General features: G+C 49.8%; 2 protein-coding genes across 2 annotated transcripts; both read left to right on the forward strand.

Annotated features, from left to right (window-relative positions):
* The first annotated feature begins 4,952 nt into the window (after positions 1–4,952).
* On the forward strand, positions 4,953–6,142 carry LOC119358781. Its single transcript, XM_037625199.1, has 2 exons — positions 4,953–5,693; positions 5,801–6,142. Exons 1-2 carry the CDS (start codon positions 5,015–5,017, stop codon positions 5,845–5,847), a joined length of 726 nt encoding a protein of 241 aa, XP_037481096.1. The 5' UTR covers positions 4,953–5,014; the 3' UTR covers positions 5,848–6,142.
* Positions 6,143–18,499: 12,357 nt separating this feature from the next.
* LOC119358782 (acyl transferase 15-like) lies at positions 18,500–20,258 on the forward strand. The gene has a single exon (XM_037625200.1). It carries the CDS (start codon positions 18,748–18,750, stop codon positions 19,846–19,848), a length of 1,101 nt encoding a protein of 366 aa, XP_037481097.1. The 5' UTR covers positions 18,500–18,747; the 3' UTR covers positions 19,849–20,258.
* Positions 20,259–21,375: the final 1,117 nt, after the last annotated feature.

Below are 21,375 nucleotides of genomic sequence, written 5' to 3' on the forward strand. Positions count from 1 at the left end.
AAATACCTTGGTTTGCCTGCTATGGTGGGAGCTGATAGAAGTGATTGTTTTAAACATTTTTGTGAAAAGATAAAGAAATAGTTAAAGGGATGGATGGAGAAACAACTATCAACCGGAGGGAAAGAAATCTTATTAAAAGCAGTGGCCCAGTCTATTCCTGTTTTTGCTATGTCAGTTTTCCAATTGCCAAAAGGAGTTTGCAAGGATATCACTGATGTTATTTCTCAATATTGGTGGGGAGATGATGAGGAGAACAAAAAAATGCATTGGTTTTCATGGTGGAAAATGTGTATTCCAAAGTGTGAGGGGGGGTATGTGATTTAGAGACCTGCATTCTTTTAACTTGGCACTCCTCGCAAAACAGTGTTGGAGAATGATTATCAACCCAGACTCTATTTGTGCTAAGATCTTGAAGGCAAAGTATTTTCCAAACACTGATTTGTTGCATGCAGGCTCGAAAAATGGTTCCTCTGTTACATGGCAGAGCATTGTCGCTGGCTTGACTACCTTTAAAAGAGGGTATATTTGGCGAATAGGCTTGGGGGAGAATGTGAATATTTGGGAAGATCCGTGGATCCCCTCAAGTCCTGACAGGAAAGTGTTAACCCCGCGGGGCCATACAATTATATCAAGAGTTGTTGAGCTTATTGATCCAGTTACCACACAGTGGGATGACCAGTTGATTTGTGATATATTCTATCCAGTGGATGCCAACAGAATTTTACAAATACCAATCAATTTCCAGGCTTTCGATGATTTATTGCATGGCACCTGACTAAGCATGGAAAATTTTCAGTTAGAACTGCTTATGTGGAACAATGGACACACAAGTACATGGGTCATTCTCTTGAAGAGTTGACGTCCAGCAGTGCTAAGTATTCATTGATTTGGAAGCAGCTATGGAGTTTACAAGTGCCAAGGAAAATTCAAATATTATGCTGGCGAGCGCTATGTGGAATCATTCCATTAAAATCCATACTCGCTAATAGACACATCCCTATTAGTGGAGAATGTCCGATCTGTCATAGGGGGGCTGAGGATATGAGACATATGCTCTTCCAGTGTGACATCGCAAGAAAACTATGGTCGGGGCTGGGACAGATGGACCGCATAAACCATGCTGTGCTAGTGGACAGATCGGGATCTGCAATCCTTGAATATCTTTTTCTGGAACCTGACTCGTCCTTGGATATCATGCCAAGTTTAAATTTTAAGGAGGTAATTGCAGCAGGATGTTGGTACATCTGGTGGTTATGGAGACAGCATACTCATCACGATTCATGCCCCCCTGCGTCCAGGTGGACCGCCTCAATTCTGGCGATTGTTGGAAACTATGTAAAATCTGTGAACAAGAAGCGGGATGGTTCAGCACAAATGGAAGAAACCTGAAGCGAGATTTATTAAGTTGAACGTTGATGCGTCCTATCATGCGGACGAGGGATCAGGTGCAACTGCAGCAGTCCTAAGAGATGAAAAAGGACGATTCATAGTGGCTCAATGCAAATTTATTCGGTACGCAGCAGACGCAGCTACAACTGAAGCCATGGCAATGCGGGACGGGTTAAACTTGGCAATTACCTTGGGTTGTAACAGAGTGGAAGCGGGGTCTGACTCGCTTAATGTGGTGAACTGTTGTCAAGGACAACAACAATGGTGGGATGCGGCTGCTGCCATTTTTGCAGAATGCACGGACGCGGCTACGTCGATAGGAAAGGTCATCTTTAGTCATTGTTTTTCGTGAAGCAAATTCGACAGCTCGTGAGTTAGCTAAATTTAGCTTTTGTAATAAGTGTGATAATAGTTGGACCGAGGAACCACCGGGGTTCTTGATCAGCCCGCTAGTAAACGATGTACTTGTTGTTTGATTTAATTTAATAAAGCTAGCCATAATGGCCTTTCCTCAAAAAAAAAAAATGAGCGACATGCCCTCCAAGCAAGCAGCAAGCTCAGTTTTCAGTGCATTATTGCATGTGTACAGGAATCTGCATGAAGAAAAGACGATGACTCCTCTCTCAAGGATAGTCATATCTGAACCAAATTCATGCTTAGATAAAATTAGTTGATACATATTGAATTGAGAGTACTGTAAAAGATCTTGACATTTAAAAGAAGCAAAAAAAATCTCATGTAGGCAAATACTGGTGCTACCTCTAAGACCAACACCTATAAACATCGAGGTTGACCACAAGTGTGGAGTGGAGTGGACTAAGCATCGAGGTGTAACATGTAAAATGTAATGTCACATCAGTGGAGAGTTCTGTATGCCTTTTCCCTCTCTTTATAAAATGATACACATGCTATGTGTAATCGAAAAAAAAAGACCAACACCTATAAACACATAGCGGCTCTGTTGTCTCCACGTAGGCGAATGTGTGTCTATTGAGGATTATCCTTCCCCAACTTTTCTCATGGATCTCTTCCACACCGTTATCGTTGCTCAATTTGTGTTTACTCACGACATCCCTAATGAGATGACAGGACATCGGCAATGAGTGTGGCGGTATGTCCGACTCCACTACGTACAACCGGCTCCATGTGTGCTCTTTCATTGTCAACGCGTCCTCTAGAATCCACACCTGCACACGTAACTCAAACAAATTTAAGGATGCAATACTTCCATATGAACAAACAAATTCAATAGACTGCCCACTCTTTACACGATAATGAAGAGTGCAGAACTTAAGTGAACAATGTAATTTTCTTATCTAATGGAAAAATTCAATTACCCAGGTTTTGCTGTTGGTTTTGATCTGACGACTTAAACAAGCCAGTTAGATCTATTAGTCTAACAAAAAAAAGGGGAAAAGATAACGTTAAAGGAAAAGGCCCCACGCACCAACGTACGTGGGCTTTTTATCCCAACTGAGGCGCCCTGATCGGGGGCACCCAAACCAACTGATGGTTTAGGTCCCCTGTCGCCAGCGCTACATAAAAGGGAACGGGAGAGGGTTGGCAGCCTGCGCGATCACAATTCACGTACGGTTTCACTCCCCTCCCGATATTCTCTCACCCCATCCGATCAGGGGGAGCGCTGCAGCGACGGGAAGACCTACTCCAGCCGCCGCTGCCGTCGCCGGGCAGTGCCGGTGGCGTCCTGAGGGCATCAGGACGTTGAGGAGGACTTCTACCTCGACTACATCACCTCTGCATCAAGCCTGCACCAAGCACGCGATCATGTCCACTGCCGTGACACGTAATGATCCCCTAAACCTTTTCTCTGCTCATGTTTTTAGGTGTTCTAGATGCAATCTGTTCCTGCTAATAGCATCCCAGAGATGCATAATTATTCCAACAATGGTATCAGTCGCCAGATATGATTGCTTTTAGATCCCTATATCATGTTCAGTAAACCAATCTCAAGTTTAGGCCCTTTGTAGATCAAGTTTGATTGCTACTGTTTTTTGATGTTGATGTCAATTGCCCACTGTTGATGATGTTTTAATTCCAATTTGCTACGGATGAGTAGTGCCACCTAAGTTCATCAATTCTAATTAATCTAAGTTAAGATCTAATGCTCACCTTCATGTTAAGTTGATTAGTATTGATCATGTTTAAGTCCTGTTTCCGTATGCATTATCAACATAGAAGGCAGAGGGATACACGCACGTCAACAGTAGCAACCCCTCATGTGTAAGAACCCTAGATTTTTTTCCCCCAAATTCGTAAGAACCCTAATTCTGCAATTAGGAATGTTTTCTCCCAAATCAAGCACTGATGTACACGATTTGAAAAGAATGAGGAGAATCCTCACCTAACGCGCCGCGTACTCGCCTCTTCCCTTCGGGGCCCGCGCAGCGCCCACCGTTGCGCGAGGGCGAAGACGCCGCGACGCCGCCGTCCTCGGGATGACGCGCGGAACGAAGTGGCGCCGCCGCCGCTGCCGCTCAAATGGACGCGCCCTTGTTTGGGCGACGCCGAGCAAGTCGCCGGCGTTCCTCATGCCGCGGTGGCCGGCGTCCCTCCACCCTCCTTGATGCGCCATGTGCACGGACGCTGGGGCCACGCTCGACGGGGGAGCGCGCGGGATTCATCCTGCTGCACGCTCCTCCGGCGAGCGCAGCCGCCGCACCGCCATGGCCGGCGCGCCTCGAGCCGCCGTCGAACGCCATCGCCGCTCCCTGTCGAGCGTGAAATGCGGGGGGTCGAGGGGGAAATGAGCTAGGGTTCTGGCCGGGCGGCTGTTTTGTCCCAGCCGCGATCGACGCGGACCGTCGATTCCAATCGGACGGCCGGCAGCATCGCTCGGCTCCGCGCTGGGCCGGCGGACGCCAATGGGCCGATTGCGGCTGTGGGCTGCGGCCCAGGTTATGTCAGTCCAGCGAAAACACACACACAAAAAAAAAAATTCTGGGCTGGGCCGTTTTACGTGTAGCTGTGGGGTATTTCGGGCCAAAATCACTGTCGCGATTTTCTGTTTTTCCAGTGCGTTTAAGTTAATAAATATTATGATTTGCACTACTTAAACCAGAAAATGCGTAAAAATGTAATAAACACATTATTATTCTGGGTAAAAATGAACCAACGAGATATTTTATTCAGGATTTATTATGTGTTTTTGGATGATGAAGTTTTTTTTTAGACATCAAATAATGATAATATTTTTTTATGTTGATGTTTAAATTAAGAATGAAATGACTCTAATTTTAATTCGGACCAACGTTGTTTTATTATTATGAGTCATCCCCTATGATATTTTAAATCCATGTTTTTTCTGCCCAACGGTGTTTTGACATGGAGTTGAAATTAAATACTTGGCATGTTTGTTTATTTACCAACGTAAATTTATAATCATGCAACTTTACTTATGAACATTTATGATGATTTCAGCTTCCGCTCCATTCCGGTCCGACACGATCGAACCACTTACGGGGAGTAACTTCCCTCGTTGGAAGTCCCAAGTCGAATTATGTTTGGGTTGTAATGAATTTGACTATGCCTTGAGGGAAAAAAACCTGTGGCACCTGTGGCGGGTGTCACAGGGTATGCAGAACTCAAGAAGGAGTATGATGTTAAGATGGAAAAGTGGAATAAGTCCAACCATATTGCGCTTCTCATCATGAAAGCGACAATATCGCCGGACATTTCTGAAGCACTCCCTAAGAAAGATACTGCTAAAGATTTCCTCACTGAAATGGAGGAGCAATTTAAAGGCTCCGACAAAGTGTATGCTCATGAGCTTTTTGCTAAACTTCTTCAGAAATACACTATTGACGGAAATGTTAGGCAGCACATATTGAGGGTGGTAAATGCTTTCACCAAGCTTAAGGCTTTGGAGTGTTCTTTAAGTGAAGCCCTTCTTGTCATAATTATTCTTGAGTCTCTTCCTGAAGAGTTTGAACAATTTAAGGTCAACTATAACTCTCTAAAGGAAAAATGGCCACTCTCTGAGATGACCGCAAGGATCGTCCAGGAGGAAGAAAGGATCATGAGGCAGAAAAAAGACCATGTCTTTCATGTTGGCTCTAACAAGAGAAAGCATGACGGACAAGGTTTCCCTAAGCCTCAGAAAAGGCAAGTCAAGAAAGAAGGCACTAAGCCATTCAACCCTAAGGCATTCAAGGGTAAAGAAGCCGGTGGTTCTTCTTCTGCTCCTAGCAGCTCCACTGCTGGAGAAAATGCTTGTAACTTTTGCAAAGAAGAGGGACACTATCAAAGGGACTGCCCAGGCTTTCTAAAATGGATGAACAAAAGAGGTATTGATGAAATTACTTTTGTAGATGAATCACTTTATGTTGATTTTTCAATAAAGTCATGGTGGATTGATTCAGGGGCAACCACTCACGTTGCTAACTCTATGCAGGGATTCGATACGATCCAAACCATAAGAGGAGGAACAAGAAAGCTTAAGGTTGCGAACGGAGTTGAGGCCGATGTTGAAGCTGTGGGATCTCTCACGTTGGAGCTACACACTGGCCACACTCTTAGATTGAATAATGTTATTTATGTGCCTACCTTAAGTAGGAATTTGATTTCAGTTTCTCGTTTAGATGATGATATGTATGAGTGCCATTTTGGCAAGAAACAATTTGCTTTGATCAAATGTAATAAGAATGTAGGCATCGGTGTTAGACGAGGCCAACTATACATGTTATCTCTTCATAATGATTCAGTTATGCATGTGAGTGATGAAATTAATGTTGAGAAGAAATGGAAAGGAGTAAGTAATTCTTCGAAATTGTGGCATTGTCATTTGGGCCACATTTCGAGGGGGAGAATGGAACGCTTAGTTAAAAATGAAATACTCCTCCCATTAGACTTCTCAGATGCAGACAAATGTGTCGACTGCATTAAAGGAAAATTTGCAAAAACAATTAAGAAAGGAGCAGTTAGAACCACAAGGGTTTTAGAATTAATTCACACCGACATATGTGGACCCCTTAATATTAAGTCTGTAGATGGTTTTGATTCGTTCATTACATTCACAGATGACTTTTCCCGCTATGGGTATATTTATCCCATACGTGACCGATCGGAAGCTTTGGAGAAATTCAAAGTCTATAAAGCGGAGGTTGAAAATCAACTGAACGCAAAAATCAAAGTTGTACGGTCTGATCGCGGGGGAGAGTATTATGGTAGGCATGCTCCTTATGGGCAGATTCCTGGACCTTTTGCCAAGTTCTTATCTGAAAATGGAATCATTGCTTAGTACTCAATGCCTGGTGAACCACAACAAAATGGTGTGGCCGAGCGCCGCAACCGCACCCTTATGGATATGGTGCGAAGCATGCTTAGTCACTCGAGTTTACCAGTAAGCCTTTGGATAGAGGCATTAAAGACAGCTGCACACATACTAAATCTTGCTCCAACTAAGTCAGCACCTAACACACCTTACGAGATGTGGGCGGGAAAGAAACCGAGCTTGAATTACTTACGGGTGTGGGGTTGCCCTGCTGAAGCTAAAGTTTTCAATCCACAACTTAAGAAATTGGATCCAAAAACAGTTAGTTGTTTCTTCGTAGGATACCCTCATAGGGAAAAGGGATATCGTTTTTATTGTCCAAATCACACCACCAAATTTAAGGGAGATCGATCTTGAGGAGAAGCGGGTTTGTGTACCATCCCCGACTATCCAAGAGATTGTTTTTCCAATACGAAGAAATGTGACATCTGATGATCCTGAATCTCACGGTTCAGTCTCTCAGTCGAATGGTGATCCAGAAACTAATAATGAGAATCCAAACACAAATGAGGATCTCCGAGAAAATAATGAAAATGATGATGTTCCACCACCACCTCCGCCCATGGGTAGACCACGGCGTGAGAGGAAGAAAGCCGTATCAGATGATTATATCACCTTTTTGATGGAGGACATGAATGATATGGGAAAGGTGGAGGATCCAACCTCATATAAGGAAGCCATTAAAAGCGAAAATTCGTCCAAATGGTTGGTTGCCATGGAAGACGAGTTGAAATCTATGGGCTCAAACGATGTATGGGACTTAGTAGAAGTTCCCGATGGAGCTAAGAAAGTAGGCTGCAAGTGGGTCTACAAAACCAAGTATGATTCCAAAGGGAATGTCGAACGGTTCAAGGCAAGGCTAGTGGCAAAAGGGTATACACAGAGAGAAGGCATTGATTATAAACAAACTTTCTCTCCTGTGTCAACCAAGGATTCTTTCAGAATCATAATGGCATTAGTAGCTCATTACGACCTGGAACTACACCAAATGGATGTTAAAACGGCATTTCTAAATGGTGACTTAAAAGAAGATGTCTACATGGCTCAGCCAGAAGGCTTTGTTGTGGAAGGAAAGGAACATTTAACATGCCGTCTAAAGAAATCAATTTATGGCTTGAAGCAAGCTTCAAGAGAGTGGTACCTCAAGTTTGATAAAATTATCAAAACTTTTGGTTTCACCGAAAATGTTGTGGACAACTGCATATACGTTAAGTTTAAAGGCAGTAGGTTCACATTTTTAGTCCTATACGTTGATGACATATTGTTGGCATGTAGCGATAAGGATATGCTGCATGAGACCAAGAATTTTCTGTCATCCAGTTTTGATATGAAAGATCTTGGTGAAGCCTCGTATGTCCTCGGCATCGAGATTCATCGAGATAGGTCTAGAGGAACGTTAGGACTATCTCAAAAGGCATACTTTGAGAGAGTACTAAAAAAATACAATATGCATAAGTGCTCACCCTCACCTGCTCCTATAGTTAAGGGCGATAAGTTTGGGACATTTCAATGTCCGAGGAACCAATGTGAAACTGATCAGATGAAGTTGGTTCCTTATGCTTCAGCTGTTGGAAGCATCATGTATGCTCAAGTGTGTACACGCCCAGACTTATGTTTTGTAACCGGGGTGCTTGGCAGATACCAAACAAATCCAGGACCGGACCACTGGAAGGCCGCAAAGAAAGTCTTGCGTTATATGCAAGGAACTAAGGACTTCATGCTTATATATAAAAGAACTGATAACCTAGAAATTGTTGGTTATTCGGACTCTGATTTTGCCGGGTGTGTGGATAGTATGAGATCCACGTCAGGTTATATATTCACACTCGCGAGAGGAGCTATATCGTGGAAAAGCTCCAAACAAACGTTAACTGCTGGATCTACGATGCAAGCAGAATTTGTAGCATGTTATGAGGCCACCGGGCAGGCTGTATGGCTAAAGAATTTTATACCCGGACTTAAAGTGGTTGACAGCATATCTAAACCAATTTTATTGTACTGCGATAATGAACCAGCAGTTTTCTATACGAGTAACAACAGGTCAAGTAATGCTGCCAGACACATTGACATAAAGTATCGTGTTGTGAAAGATAGAATCCAGGATCAAACAGTTGATGTTAAACATATAAGAACGAAGCATATGCTTGCGGATCCGCTAACAAAAGGCTTACCACCCAATATCTTTCGTGAGCATGTTGCCGGCATGGGACTACTGGAGGCCTGATGATTCTGGAATAAGAGGACCATTAAAATAAACCACTCCCCAATTAGTAAAATGTTTTCCATTTCGAAATAGGCGGGTGTACTATAAGTGTTGAGGTTCTATAGCGTTTTGAGCTGTTGTAACACCTCACTTTGGTAGATCATTCCTATGTAGAATGGGCGAATGAAGTTAAGCCTAACGATCAAGGGGGAGAATGTTGGTTTTGATCTGACGGCTTAAACAAGCCAGTTAGACCTATTAGTCTAACAAAAAAGGGGAAAAGATAATGTTAAAGGAAAAGGCCCCACGCACCAACGTACGTGGGCTTTTTATCCCAACTGAGGCGCCCTGACCGGGGGCACCCAAATCAACTGATGGTTTAGGTCCCCTGTCGCCAGCGCTACATAAAAGGGAACGGGAGAGGGTTGGCAGCCTGCGCGATCACAATTCACGTATGGTTTCACTCCCCTCCCGATATTCTCTCACCCCATCCGATCAGGGGGAGCGCTGCAGCGACGGGAAGACCTACTCCAGCCGCCGCTGCCGTCGCCGGGCAGTGCCGGTGGCGTCCTGAGGGCATCAGGACGTTGAGGAGGACTTCTACCTCGACTACATCACCTCTGCATCAAGCCTGCACCAAGCAGGCGATCATGTCCACTGCCGTGACACGTAATGATCCCCTAAACCTTTTCTCTGCTCATGTTTTTAGGTGTTCTAGATGCAATCTGTTTCTGCTAATAGCATCCCAGAGATGCATAATTATTCCAACATTTGCTACTTATTCTTAAGCCTCGATCAATTTAGAAAGGATCGGCTTTAATTTAGTAAATTAATGTTACACGATACACTTTTTCTAAACATAATTTCCCCTTTCTGAATTGATTGGGACATAAGCCTACTTAGGCATAGACCGATCCTAAGTTTATAATAATTCTGTAAATACATACCTCGGACTTTTCAGCCGGCGAGAGAGAATAGAGGATCGCCAACCTCGCCCGCACCTCCGTCAGATGCCAGCCGTCAGACGGCGCATCCGGTGGCGACTTGATGAAGCTGAGGCGCTCGCGGCCGAGGTCGAACGCCATGAGCTTCTTCCCCTTCTTGGGGCCCAGTACATGGTGCTGTCGACGCCCACGATGCCGGCGTTGTAATTGCATCTCGGGAGAGAGCCCGTGGCAACGTCCCGCCATGACGACTCCCCCAACGTGAACACCTTCAACTGCTGCAAGCTTCCTCTCTTAGCGTATGCGTCCACATGCACGATCTTGTACCGCCCGGCCGTGGGGTGGTACCCGAAGCCGTACGCTTCGTGCCAGCCTACGAGGCAGGTCCTTTCCGGGGCGGACGGCAGCGGCGGGAGGGACAGCCTCTCGCCGGTGACCGGGTTGACCAGAGTGATGGCGGTGTCGGACATCCGCTTGTCGCGGAGGCAGATCAGGCCGTTGCAGGTGCCGACCACCATCGGCATCGTGCCTTCGCGGGGGCCAGGGCGGGCGTTGGCGTCGTTGTTTTTCCAAAGATATCTTCCGGGGCTCCCTGTTGATGTTGATGGATCGTCCACGACGTACGCGGAGCCCTCGCCGGTGCCGACGAGAAGCTTGGCGCAGCTCTGCATCTTGGCCGTGCGCGTGTCCACGACGTCGCGCCAGTGCCGGCAGACCAGGCGGGTCAGCCGCCGGGTGCTCGGAGGGAGCCGCAGGACGATGTTCACGAGCACGTCCGAGGACAATTCCCGTGGCATCCTTACCTTGATCGCCTGCGCTAGCTAGCCAGATGCGACTTCGCCTCCCCTGCCTGTTGCGATCTCCCGATCGATCGCCAATAATACCCGGAGTACTGGTTTTTTTAGGGGACCGGGAGTACTAGTTGCCAAGTATACAGATTTATTTAGGGTTTCCTTCAATGGTCGTCCCATATGAACTCCCAATAACACACACAAATTCCAAACGGGTGAACTGCTGGGTTAAGTTGTTTTTTTTTTCCAAAAAAAGTTGTTTTTTTATCTGCAATTTGGGTTTCCCTTTCATGGAACGGTGGCTGTGATTTTTCTCCAATGCATGGTATGGTCGTCGGCTAACGTGAGGAGAAAATCAGCCGTCTCCTGATTTATTAGATTTCATTCATGAACGTGAGACGTCCGATTGGCGAGCCATCCCCAGCCGTATCAAAACGTTTGCAACACGAGCCTTGTTGTCACTGCAACATAGGCAATACTGCAACCGCCAACGATCCCTGCAACAAAGCGATGTTGCAGACCCCGTCCCCACCCATCGCGCACCTCAGTACCAATGTTCTTAGCGACTAGCACGGCAACAACAAAGGTGCCAGTGGAAGGCCGATGGAGGTGGCATGGCGGACTAGCTTGGTGCGCCATGCCACGGTGACAGTTGGTTGGTAGACGCGGAGTTCATACATGGTCATAACATCTGTACTATCCTATAAAAAAAATCAGCGACGAATTATATATATAGTGTTATTATTCATCACTCAGGGTACAGAATAAGTTATTCTTCATCCGAGGTAATCTTACAATCATTTCATAATTAAATTACATTTTGAATTCAAATAGTTACGTTCCTATTGATTCACTACGTAAAATTTGACATAAGAAAATAAAAATATAAGTCATAAGACAAGAAAATTTGCAGTTTATGTGTATTTTAGACTATGTTTTTACATTTGTAATTTTACATAACATAAAATATTTTTTACGGCAATTATATATTTTTTACGGTCTCTTTTTGCGTCGGAAATAAAACAAAACTTACGGAACGTAAAATTATGATGCATTGATGGTAAAATAGAGGGGGAGTGAAGAATAACTGTTCCTCACCCAGGGTGACGAATATCACGACCCAGGGTGAAGAATAACTTATTCCTCACCCCGGTTGAACGACCGAGCCAGAGAATTGGGTTGTCTTGAATCGCACCCCACCCCACCGATGGGCGGTGTCCCGTAAGATTTGTCCTTCTGGAGGTAAATTTACTGATCCTGACACGCGAACGGGTCAATATTTTTTTTTCTCCCTTGGCATCGACGTCATTTTATTTGCTAACCGTTTAGGGGATATAGCTCACGTTCCCGTGATTTTCTAATCGGATTAGAACGGTTTCATGTTTTGGAAAACCTGTTCGCGACGGCGAAGAGCACGAGGTGAAAGGCGGCGTGGTGACGGGGGTCTTTGCTCGGCGGCAAGTCACCGGTGGTGCTCACCGATAGTCGGGCGGTGAGCGGTTTCGGAGGCGAGCTGCCAGAGCCTCCGGGGCGGCGGCGGTGAGCGGGCGGCAACCATGGTGTTCGGCGGCCTCGGCGTAAGGAAACCACCGCGGGTGGCCTCTGTTAGACTAGGTATATTGTAGATATACATGTTGTAACACAATACATGTACCTGTACGTTCTGTCCTATATGTACATAACAGTCGTACCCGCTTAAGGTATCGAGCATTGTTCAAACCCTAATTTTGTCTAACATGGTATCAGTCGACGCGTTCGATCCGCGCCGTGCTTCCGCTTCCTCTTCCGCCGCCGTGCCGCCTCCGTCAACCCTGGCGACGAAGTCGCCGTTCATGGCGTCAACCCCGCTTGCCTGGGCCCGTCCGGCCGCATCAGGATAGCGCCCTCCAGCGCCCCGATCGCCCGCTGCCCAGCCGCCGCTCGTTCGTGATGAGTTGCCCCGCGATCGCATGCAGCATGGCTTGCCTCGCGATCCATCACACTACTACAATCGCATGCAACTACCTCACGATCCAGCCTCCGCTCGCCCGTATGGCGGAGTTGTTGATGTGTCTGCGCAGCGCGATGCTTCTTACGGCGGGATTCCATCGCACGCTGCGTCGCCGCCTTACGTCGGGATTCCATCGCATGTTGCGCCGCCGTCTCCCAGTCCCCATGGTGCCTCTGTCCAGGTGCCCTACGGTGGGCCGTATCCAGCGCCATACGTTGCGCCGCCGCCGTCATCGTCCGTCGCGCCGCCGCCGTATGCTTCATCCTCCACGGTGCCCTACGAGGCGCCGTATGGCGCGGCCTACACTGCCTCTGTGCCGTACGTCACGTCGCTGCAACCCTACGGCGTACCTCCTACGGCGCCCTACGGTCATCACCAACACTACCGTGCGCCTCCGTCGGCCGATGCGCTGATTCTGTACATTACTCCTCCGACGTACGAATCGCAGCTCCCCGCACCGGTGGCTGAACCAGGACCGTTCGACTTCGCTCATCTGGTGACGGTGAAGCTCTCTGCTGATAACTACCTCCTGTGGCGTGCTCAGGTGTTGCCGCTGATGCGTAGTCACTACCTTGAGGGGTATGTCGACGGTATGCTGCCGTGTCCCCCGGCCATGGTTCCGGTTCCCTCGGCTGCTGGTGGCTCCGTCATGGTGTCCAACCCTGCTCATCGTCGGTGGATTGATCAGGATCAAGCTATTTTGGGTGCCATTCAGTCCTCGCTCACTCCCTCCATGGCCGGCATGGTGGTCTTTGCCGCGACGTCGAGGGATTCATGGGCCACGCTCGACTCCATCTTCTCCTCGCAGTCGCTGGCACGTTCCTCTGCCATTCGTAACCAGCTGGGTGAGGTCAAGAAAAATGATCTCTCCGTCGCGACCTTCTTCAACAAGGTCAAAAGTTTGGCTGATACACTGTCATCTATTGGGAAACCTCTCCGTGACGAGGAGTTTACTTCATTTATTCTCAATGGGCTTGATGAGACTATGACTCTCTTGTTGAAAACATCAATAGACGTGACACGCCGATGCCGCCTCGCGACCTCTACGCGCGCCTCCTCAACACCGAACAGCGGCTAGCTGCTCGCCGCTCCGTTGGAGTCTACACGGAGGGCCCGTTTGCGAACGCTGCTCTCCGCGGGGGTGCCCGTGGTGCTAAGCAGAAACCGCCTCCGTCCTCGGGCAACCAGCCCCGTCCGCCCGCTTCAGCTCCTCCAACGGCCGGCCGCAAGCAGCTCCACTGCGAGGTGTGTGGCGGTGGGGTGGAGTGTCAGCTTTGCGGCATTGAGGGACACTTGGCGTCTCGGTGCCATCGTCGGTTTAAACGTGACTTCCTTGGCATTGGGAACAATGGGAAGGGTAACGAGAAGCAAGCTACTCTCGCCACACAGGAGCCTGGGTTCACTCCTTCATATTTTGTGGATCCTGCCTGGTACATGGACACAGGCGCAACGGATCACCTGACGAGCCAGCTTGACAAGTTGGCTACTCGCCAGCCCTACACCGGTCATGATCAGGTCCGCACTGCCAATGGATCAGGTATGCCCATCTCACATGTTGGTCAGACATCTCTTCTTTTGCGTACCACTAAAACTTTGTGTCTCCTTGATGTCCTTCGTGTTCCTTCAGTCACACGTAATTTACTCTCAGTTCCTAAATTGACGTATGACAACAATGTGTTTGTTTTTCATTTTTTTGTTAAGGACCGGAACACGAGGGCCGTTCTACTTAGTGGTCGAGCTCGCGGCGGCTTATATGCGCTCGATGTACCACGAGTGCAAACCCCGTCGCCACCCATTGCGCACCTCAGTAGCAATGTTCTTAGCGACTAGCACGGCAACAACAAAGGTGCCAGTGGAAGGCCGATGGAGGTAGCACGGTGGACTAGCTTGGTGGCAAGGCTATAACATGCGCCATGCTGCGGTGAGAGTCGATTGGTAGACGCGGAGTTCATACATGGTCATAACATCTGTACTATCCTAAAAAAAATCAGCTACTTTGACCCCCTCTAGCAGTACAAGGAACGGTCGATAGTCGCCAGTACATAACACAAGTGAAGTTCCCCGCGTCGCTCCGCTCGGGGCGACTCGGGTGGCGACGAAAACCCTAGCCGCCGCCCCCCTCCCCCCTTCCTCCCTCCCTCGCCGCCGCCCGAGGAGGCCTCCGGCGAAGCCCGCGTGGTCGCCTAGGACGGCGGCGGCGAGGATCTGGCTGCTTCGCTCCTCGCGGAGGGCTTCGGGCGCCGAGGCAGCGGCCTCGGGTGGTGCGGCGGCGCCGTTTCTGCGGCGAGCGGCGTCGTGGGTGTTGCCCCCCATCTCCTTGGTCGCGAGGGCGGCGAGTGACGGCGGGTGCTGGCGTCGGTCGCAGCGGGGGCGCGGCCCCCTGTTCGCGCCTAGATCTGAAGGCGGCTCCCACTTCCCCTTAGAGCGCTCCTCCTCGCCGGATCTGGTTGTCGGCGGCCTCAAGACGCCGGATCCATGGCTGGTGGGGTTGCCTGGAGCTTCGGAACTGGACCGGGAGAAATCCTTGGCTGGGTCTCCAGCCACGGCGTCGGCGACACAAGCAGGTGTTGTTTTCCTCCTCGGAGGCTTCGTCGAGGTCCGTTTCCTCTCCCTCCTGCTCCATGACCCGGGTGAAAACCCTTGTCTTTTCAAGACTGGACGGCAACGGCGCAACGGCCGTCGCCACCTTCTTGAAGGTGTCGTCTTGGGCATGGTAGGAGTGTGCAGAGTGCTGTGAGGTGGGTGTCGGGTTGGCTGCGTCAGCAGCGAGGAAGATGAAGCTTGGTGCTCTGTTTATGTAGCAGTGTTGCTCTGCTTTGGCTTGCTCGCCGGATCCTTGCTTGCTTGCTCGCCGGTTGGCGCCATTCTTGGGCAGGGAGGGGAGAGGGCTCCCCTCTTTTGCTAGCAGCAACTTGATGCGGTGGCGTGGGCATGGAGCCTAGCCATACGGGCTTGATCTGCTTCCTGTAAGGTTGCTTCATCTGGCTCGCTGTTTGTTTGTTCAGTGTCAGTGCCTTTGCGCAGTTTTATCTCTCCTTGGTGCTGGTAGCGGTGACTTGCGGTGTGGCAATTCGTCTGGTTATCCTCGTGCAGCGCTGTGTCGGGTTGAGTACCTCCCATGGTGGCCGGCATCGTGTCCAATCCTGGCTCTAGGGTGAGCTTCTCCATCTTCCAGCGGTCCGGCGCCTTTCGAGCCATGGCGAGGGGCAGGGGTCCCTTCTGGATTTGGAGAGGAGCAGACCGAACAAGGTGTCACCTTCGGTGTAGATGAGGATGCGACCATCGCTGGACTTTGTCTCCGTATGAAGAACCCCTCCGTTTTGTTCAGCTTGATCTACTTCTCTTGGGGGACTCCATCAACTTCTAGCTAGTGCTTATTTTGCTTATCCCTATAGGACTTGTAGTCTTTGGTGTAAGCTGCTTCGGCAACACTATGTACCCGCTGCTTTTTTCTTTTTCTTTTCCTTTTCGCAGCTGTCTAGTGTTTGTAACGATGGCCTTGTGTAATCTCTGGCCGGTTGATGGCTTTGTTAATTCAAAGTCAGGCTCCCCTTGAGCCTTCGTTCTAAAAAAAGTACAAGGAACCATAAAAGGCTCTTTTTTATATATATCTTCCATAAACCATTGCTTTGTGTTTCTCCTTTTTAGGCGGCCGCTACAAATGTACCGGCCGATTTTTGAGAAAATCAATCCGCTTCACAACCGTCTGATCAGGCCTCTCCTCTCGCGCAAATCTCTTATTAACATCCTCGCCTTGCATCAGCCGCCACACCAAAGCTTATTTTCCAGGCATAGCTTCCTTGCCGCGGTGAAACTTTGAAAGAATTGGCAGCAACCCACGAGGGTGACCCCCAGTAGCAATGATACTCTTATCTTGGAACTGCCGGGGCTTCGGGAACGGATCGGTAGTTTGAGCTTTGCTGGATGTATAGCAAGATGTGGATCTGGATGTTTTTATCGGAGACTCACTTAGATAGCTACCCGGCTAGATGCTCAAGATGAAGATTGAAGATGGATCAAAAATGTGTTTGTATTAGTGATGAAAGAAAAAGGAGGATTGTTGTTGTTATGTGAAATTCGTGTTAAGGTACAATGGTTGGAGTTAGATATACATCTCTTTAGCACAATGGCTTCCAGCTAATAAATGCATGGAAAGGCTAAGGTCAATACTTCTAGATTAACTCCCTGGCGTGTGAGTGCACACATCTCACGCGTTGGGGAGGGATATCTCTGTTGGGACGCAGCTGTGGGGAGGAGGAGGTGAGCTTCTCTATTGAGACGCGGTGGGTGAGGGGCACACATATGATTTTAACCCTTCTCTATCATCTCTTCTCATTTTCATGGTTGGGCCCACACCCATGTAGCATTCCAGTTTTTTGTTGTAAGTTCCGAAAAATTAAACGTTCACAAAATTTGAAATTTCAAGAAATTCAATTTCTAAAGTTATTTTTTTAGAAGTTTCAAAAATCATGAAAGTTTCCACTATTGTAAGTTGTAATTTCTAGAAGGAAAGCACTATCCATCAGCTGGCTGATGCACGCGCAACGTCCGCCACCTACGTAGCTGTGAGATCAATTTTGGCCGAGTGCTCACGCTGGCCACCAGTCCCGTGCAGCCAGTTTCTTTTTCCAACAAACGTATTATTTCAGAAGGTTTCTGCAACAGAGATTTTGTTTAAGAAGAAAAAAGAAAAGTTTGGTGGTGAAGTTTTTTTCATCAACAGGGTCTACTTCACAAAGTTTCAAAGCATCGGAGGAGCGCCCAATGTTAGAGCATATGAGGCCAAGCATTGCAACACGACGCATGTTTCAGAAACATAGCTCCAGTTGCAGAAATCGCTAGAGGAGTGCCCAATGTGAGAGCTCAGTCGTGGGATGGCACGATCCGATAGAAGTGTGGGCATCAAGGGAAAATATGAAGGAGAACCTGGGTACCAGCGCACCCTATCACCCTATATGCAAAAAAAATAGTAATTCAAAAAAAGTTCAAAAAATTCCAAATCTCTTTTGGTATTAAACATGATCAAGTATTGTAGTCATATAAAAAGATTTGTCAGAGAATGACTTTCGTTGCATCCTGGGTCGAAGATTCGGCAAAAAACGCTATATACAAGTACTATACACACTATATTGTCGTCATAAACTTGTCTTTTTTGCCGTGGAGTCAATATGAATCATTTCGTGTCCAAACTTTTTATACGAGTACAATACCTGACCATGTTTGATTCCAAAAAAAATTTGAAATTTTTTGAACTTTTTTTGAATTACTAATTTTTTTTCCACATGTAGGATGCACGGGTACCCGAGAGCACCAAGTTCGCGTCCGGGCATCGAGAGGCTACAGTCATGGTAAGGAAAAAAATTCAATAAATGCGGTTGTACCAGCTCGATATAACGATCGATGAAATTTCTAGAAAAAAGAGAAGAGACAGGTGAACATGCCTACTTGTGGCAAAATCTTCAGATGGAGATCGCGGCTGGATTGATTATGCCACGCACACGTCCCACGCCCCAATTTGTTTACCAGATACTCTCCCCTCGCAACCTGCACAAAAATCTTATCCGAATATCCGGGTCAACTGCATAAAAATGATGAACTGGATTGATTATGCCATGCACATGCCATGCCACACTGTTTTTGTTTACAAATATATCTCATTCTCAACCGCGAAGCAACGTGAGCTGGATGCCTGGATCACGAGTGTTAAACTATGTGCATGCTACTCTCGCACAAGCACAGTGGCACACCATGCATGCAATGACGCAAGCACAAAGCTCTGTGTGCCTATATAAACAGCCAGGCCAGCCGGGTGTTAGGAGCATCAAATCAAATTAATCTGAGAGAACATCATCGCATTCCCATGATGAGTGACGCTGTAGTGACAAAGTCGCCGGCGGTGGTCGTCGGCCCGTCGGAGCCGGGGACGCCAACCGCCATCATCAGCCTCTCCTCCTTCGACAAGGTTCAGATTCCTATCCCGATGGCGCTCCTCCTCGTCTTCGACGAACCGATCGACGACCCTGCCGAGAGCAGGGGCGGAGACAGGCCCCAGGGCCCCAGGGCCTGGGCCTGGGGCGTGAGGCCCAACTTCTTTGGTGAATGTACTGCTACCTAATACGTGAGGCCCAAATCCAGGAGAAATGCTTGAAGGCGGCCCGGGGCACGCGGCCAGCCTGGCTCCGCCCCTGGCCGAGAGCATCAAGAAGGCCCTGTCGCGGGCGCTGGTGCCCTACTACCCGATGGCCGGCCGGCTCGTCGCCGGAGCCGATGAAGACGCGTACCTCAGCATCGCGTGCACCGGCGAGGGCGTGCCTTTCGTGGCCGCGTCGGCTAGCTGTGCCCTGGAGGAAGCCATGACGTCGCCGTCGTTCCTCAAGGAGCTCACCGTCCGTTACCCTGGCGAGCTCTATTGCCTCAGCGACGCCTTGCTGCTGATGCAGGTGACGGAGTTCTCCTGCGGCGGGTTCGTCGTCGGGGTGACGTGGAACCACGTCATGGCGGACGGCGCCAGGATCGCGCAGTTCCTGCAAGCCCTCGGCGAGCTCGCCCGCGGGATGGGGGCGCCGTCCGTTGTCCCCGTCAGGTCGGGCGCCACGATCCCGCCCATGCCGACGCCCGTGGTCGCCGCGCTGAGGTCCCAGATGCAGGTCCTAACTGAGGAGCTCGCGACCCTGGACGTCACGATCCCCTCCAGCCTGATCAGCCGCGTCAAGGCCGAGTGCGGCGGCGACTGCACGACGTTCGAGGTCGTGGCCGCGGCGCTCTGGCGGAGCCGCACCCGCGCGATCTTCTCCGGCTCCGACCCCGACGCCCCCGCGATGCTCTTCTTCCCCAAAAACATGCGCGAGAAGGTCGGCGCCGAGTGTGGCTACTACGGCAACTGCTTCGGCAGCCAGCTGGTCCTGGCGACGAGCAGCGCGGTGGCGAGCGCCGAGATCAGGGACCTGGTGAAGCTTGTGAAGGGCCACGCGGACATACTGGACCTGTTGATGGACGCCGGTGCCGCCACGGTGGTGGATCTGGGCAGGCTCATGTCGTCCCCGAGGTACCATGCGATCGCCGTCTCCAGCTGGCAGAAGCTTGGGCTGGAGGCGACGGACTTCGGGCGCGGGAAGCCGGCGAGGGTGATGTGGCAGCCGGAGACACTACCAGAAAAACTGGGGTTGCCGACGGCCAAATCTATGCCAATGGCCACCGTCGGCATCGCCGGACCTATGCCGACGGCCAAGGATAGGCCGTAGGCGTAGAAAAGCCGTCGGCATACATCCATCTATGCCGACGGGGCCGTCGGCATAGACCAGGCCGTCGGGACCGCCCGAGATACGCCTACGGGGCCCGTCGGCATAGGTCAGGCCGTCGGCATAGCACGGGCCCACCTGCCCGGTCAGCGCTGACCATTTGACGGCGTTGAACCTACGCCGACGGGTGGTAACGGCGGCCGTCGGCATATCTGTGGTAGAGGTATGCCTACGGCACAGCCGTCGGCATAGGCCCCTCTGCCACGTCAACGATCCGTGTGCCACGCCACGTCATCGATCCGTGTGTGCGCAAGTATGCCGATGGCCTTGCCGCCGGCATACGTGGGCATTACTTTATTTTTTTATTTTTACTTTGTTTTGTTATTTTTACTTTATTTTAGTTTTTGCTTTTGCATAAGATAATTATGCCTTATCTAAAAAACATACCCGATGGTATATCGATTGCCCCCCGTTACGAAAGTCGCTATCGCCGTGTCACGGAGGGGGGAAACGGTCGACACGGAAGGAATTCTGGTTGGTGGGGGGGTTCGGGGTGTAGCTATGTCACCGAAACATCGCACGGGTCCCGATGCATATGTGAAAGTGTTCATGCATGCATAGACGCCCGACACGCGTGTCCGGGGTGTGCCCCCCCTCACGGACGGCGCCGCCGCCGCCACCTGGAGGGGGGTAACGGACGCGTGGGGTCTACACGGAGGGGATCTTGCTGTGGGTCTGGCCCGGATATTGCTCCAAAGTGTTCCTATGGGCTGACCTAACACAACCGGGTGGGGAGGTCCACTGGTCAAAGTCCGTCCGTGCAAAGTCAAAGGGCTAGATCCCGTGGTCAAACGCTACAGGGTTAGGCGGGACGGGGGCACTTGGGGGGGTAGGAATGCCACCGGAGCGTCGCACCGGGCTCTCATACATGCGGGGTGGTGCGGTGGCATGTCCGAAGAGGTGGGACGCGTCTCCGGGGCGTGGCCCCCCCTCACGGACGGCGATGACACGGTAGTAGACGTTCTGCGGTAACGATGCGGCGTCAATATTACTAAATACTCAGAGCGCGATAAAATCATGAGTTTTTTTTTGCATGACACGGGCAATGTGCTATAGGAATGATGGTATTTTTTCATAATTTTTGGTGATGGAGAAGTATCCGAAAAATTCCCTCTACGCGGATTGCCCTTCGCGCGTCTACGGCTGTGGCCGGCGGCCTCCGGGGGCTAGCATGCCGCCAAATCTTGCGTAGGTGGCCTCTCACAAGTCTGGAAGTGTTGTGGCAGTTGCAAACGCCCGGCACGCGTGTCCGGGGTGTGCCCCCCCTCACGGACGGCGCCGCCGCCGGCACTTGGAGGGGGGAAACGGACGCGTGGGGTCTACACGGAGGGGATCTTGCTGTGGGTCTGGCCCGGATGTTGCTCCAAAGTGTTCCTATCGGCTGACCTAACACAACCGGGTGGGGAGGTCCACTGGTCAAAGCCCGTCCATGCAAAGTCAAAGGGCTAGATCCCGTGGTCAAACGCTACA

Source organism: Triticum dicoccoides, chromosome 2A, assembly GCF_002162155.2.
Source record: "Triticum dicoccoides isolate Atlit2015 ecotype Zavitan chromosome 2A, WEW_v2.0, whole genome shotgun sequence".
NCBI lineage: Eukaryota > Viridiplantae > Streptophyta > Magnoliopsida > Poales > Poaceae > Triticum > Triticum dicoccoides.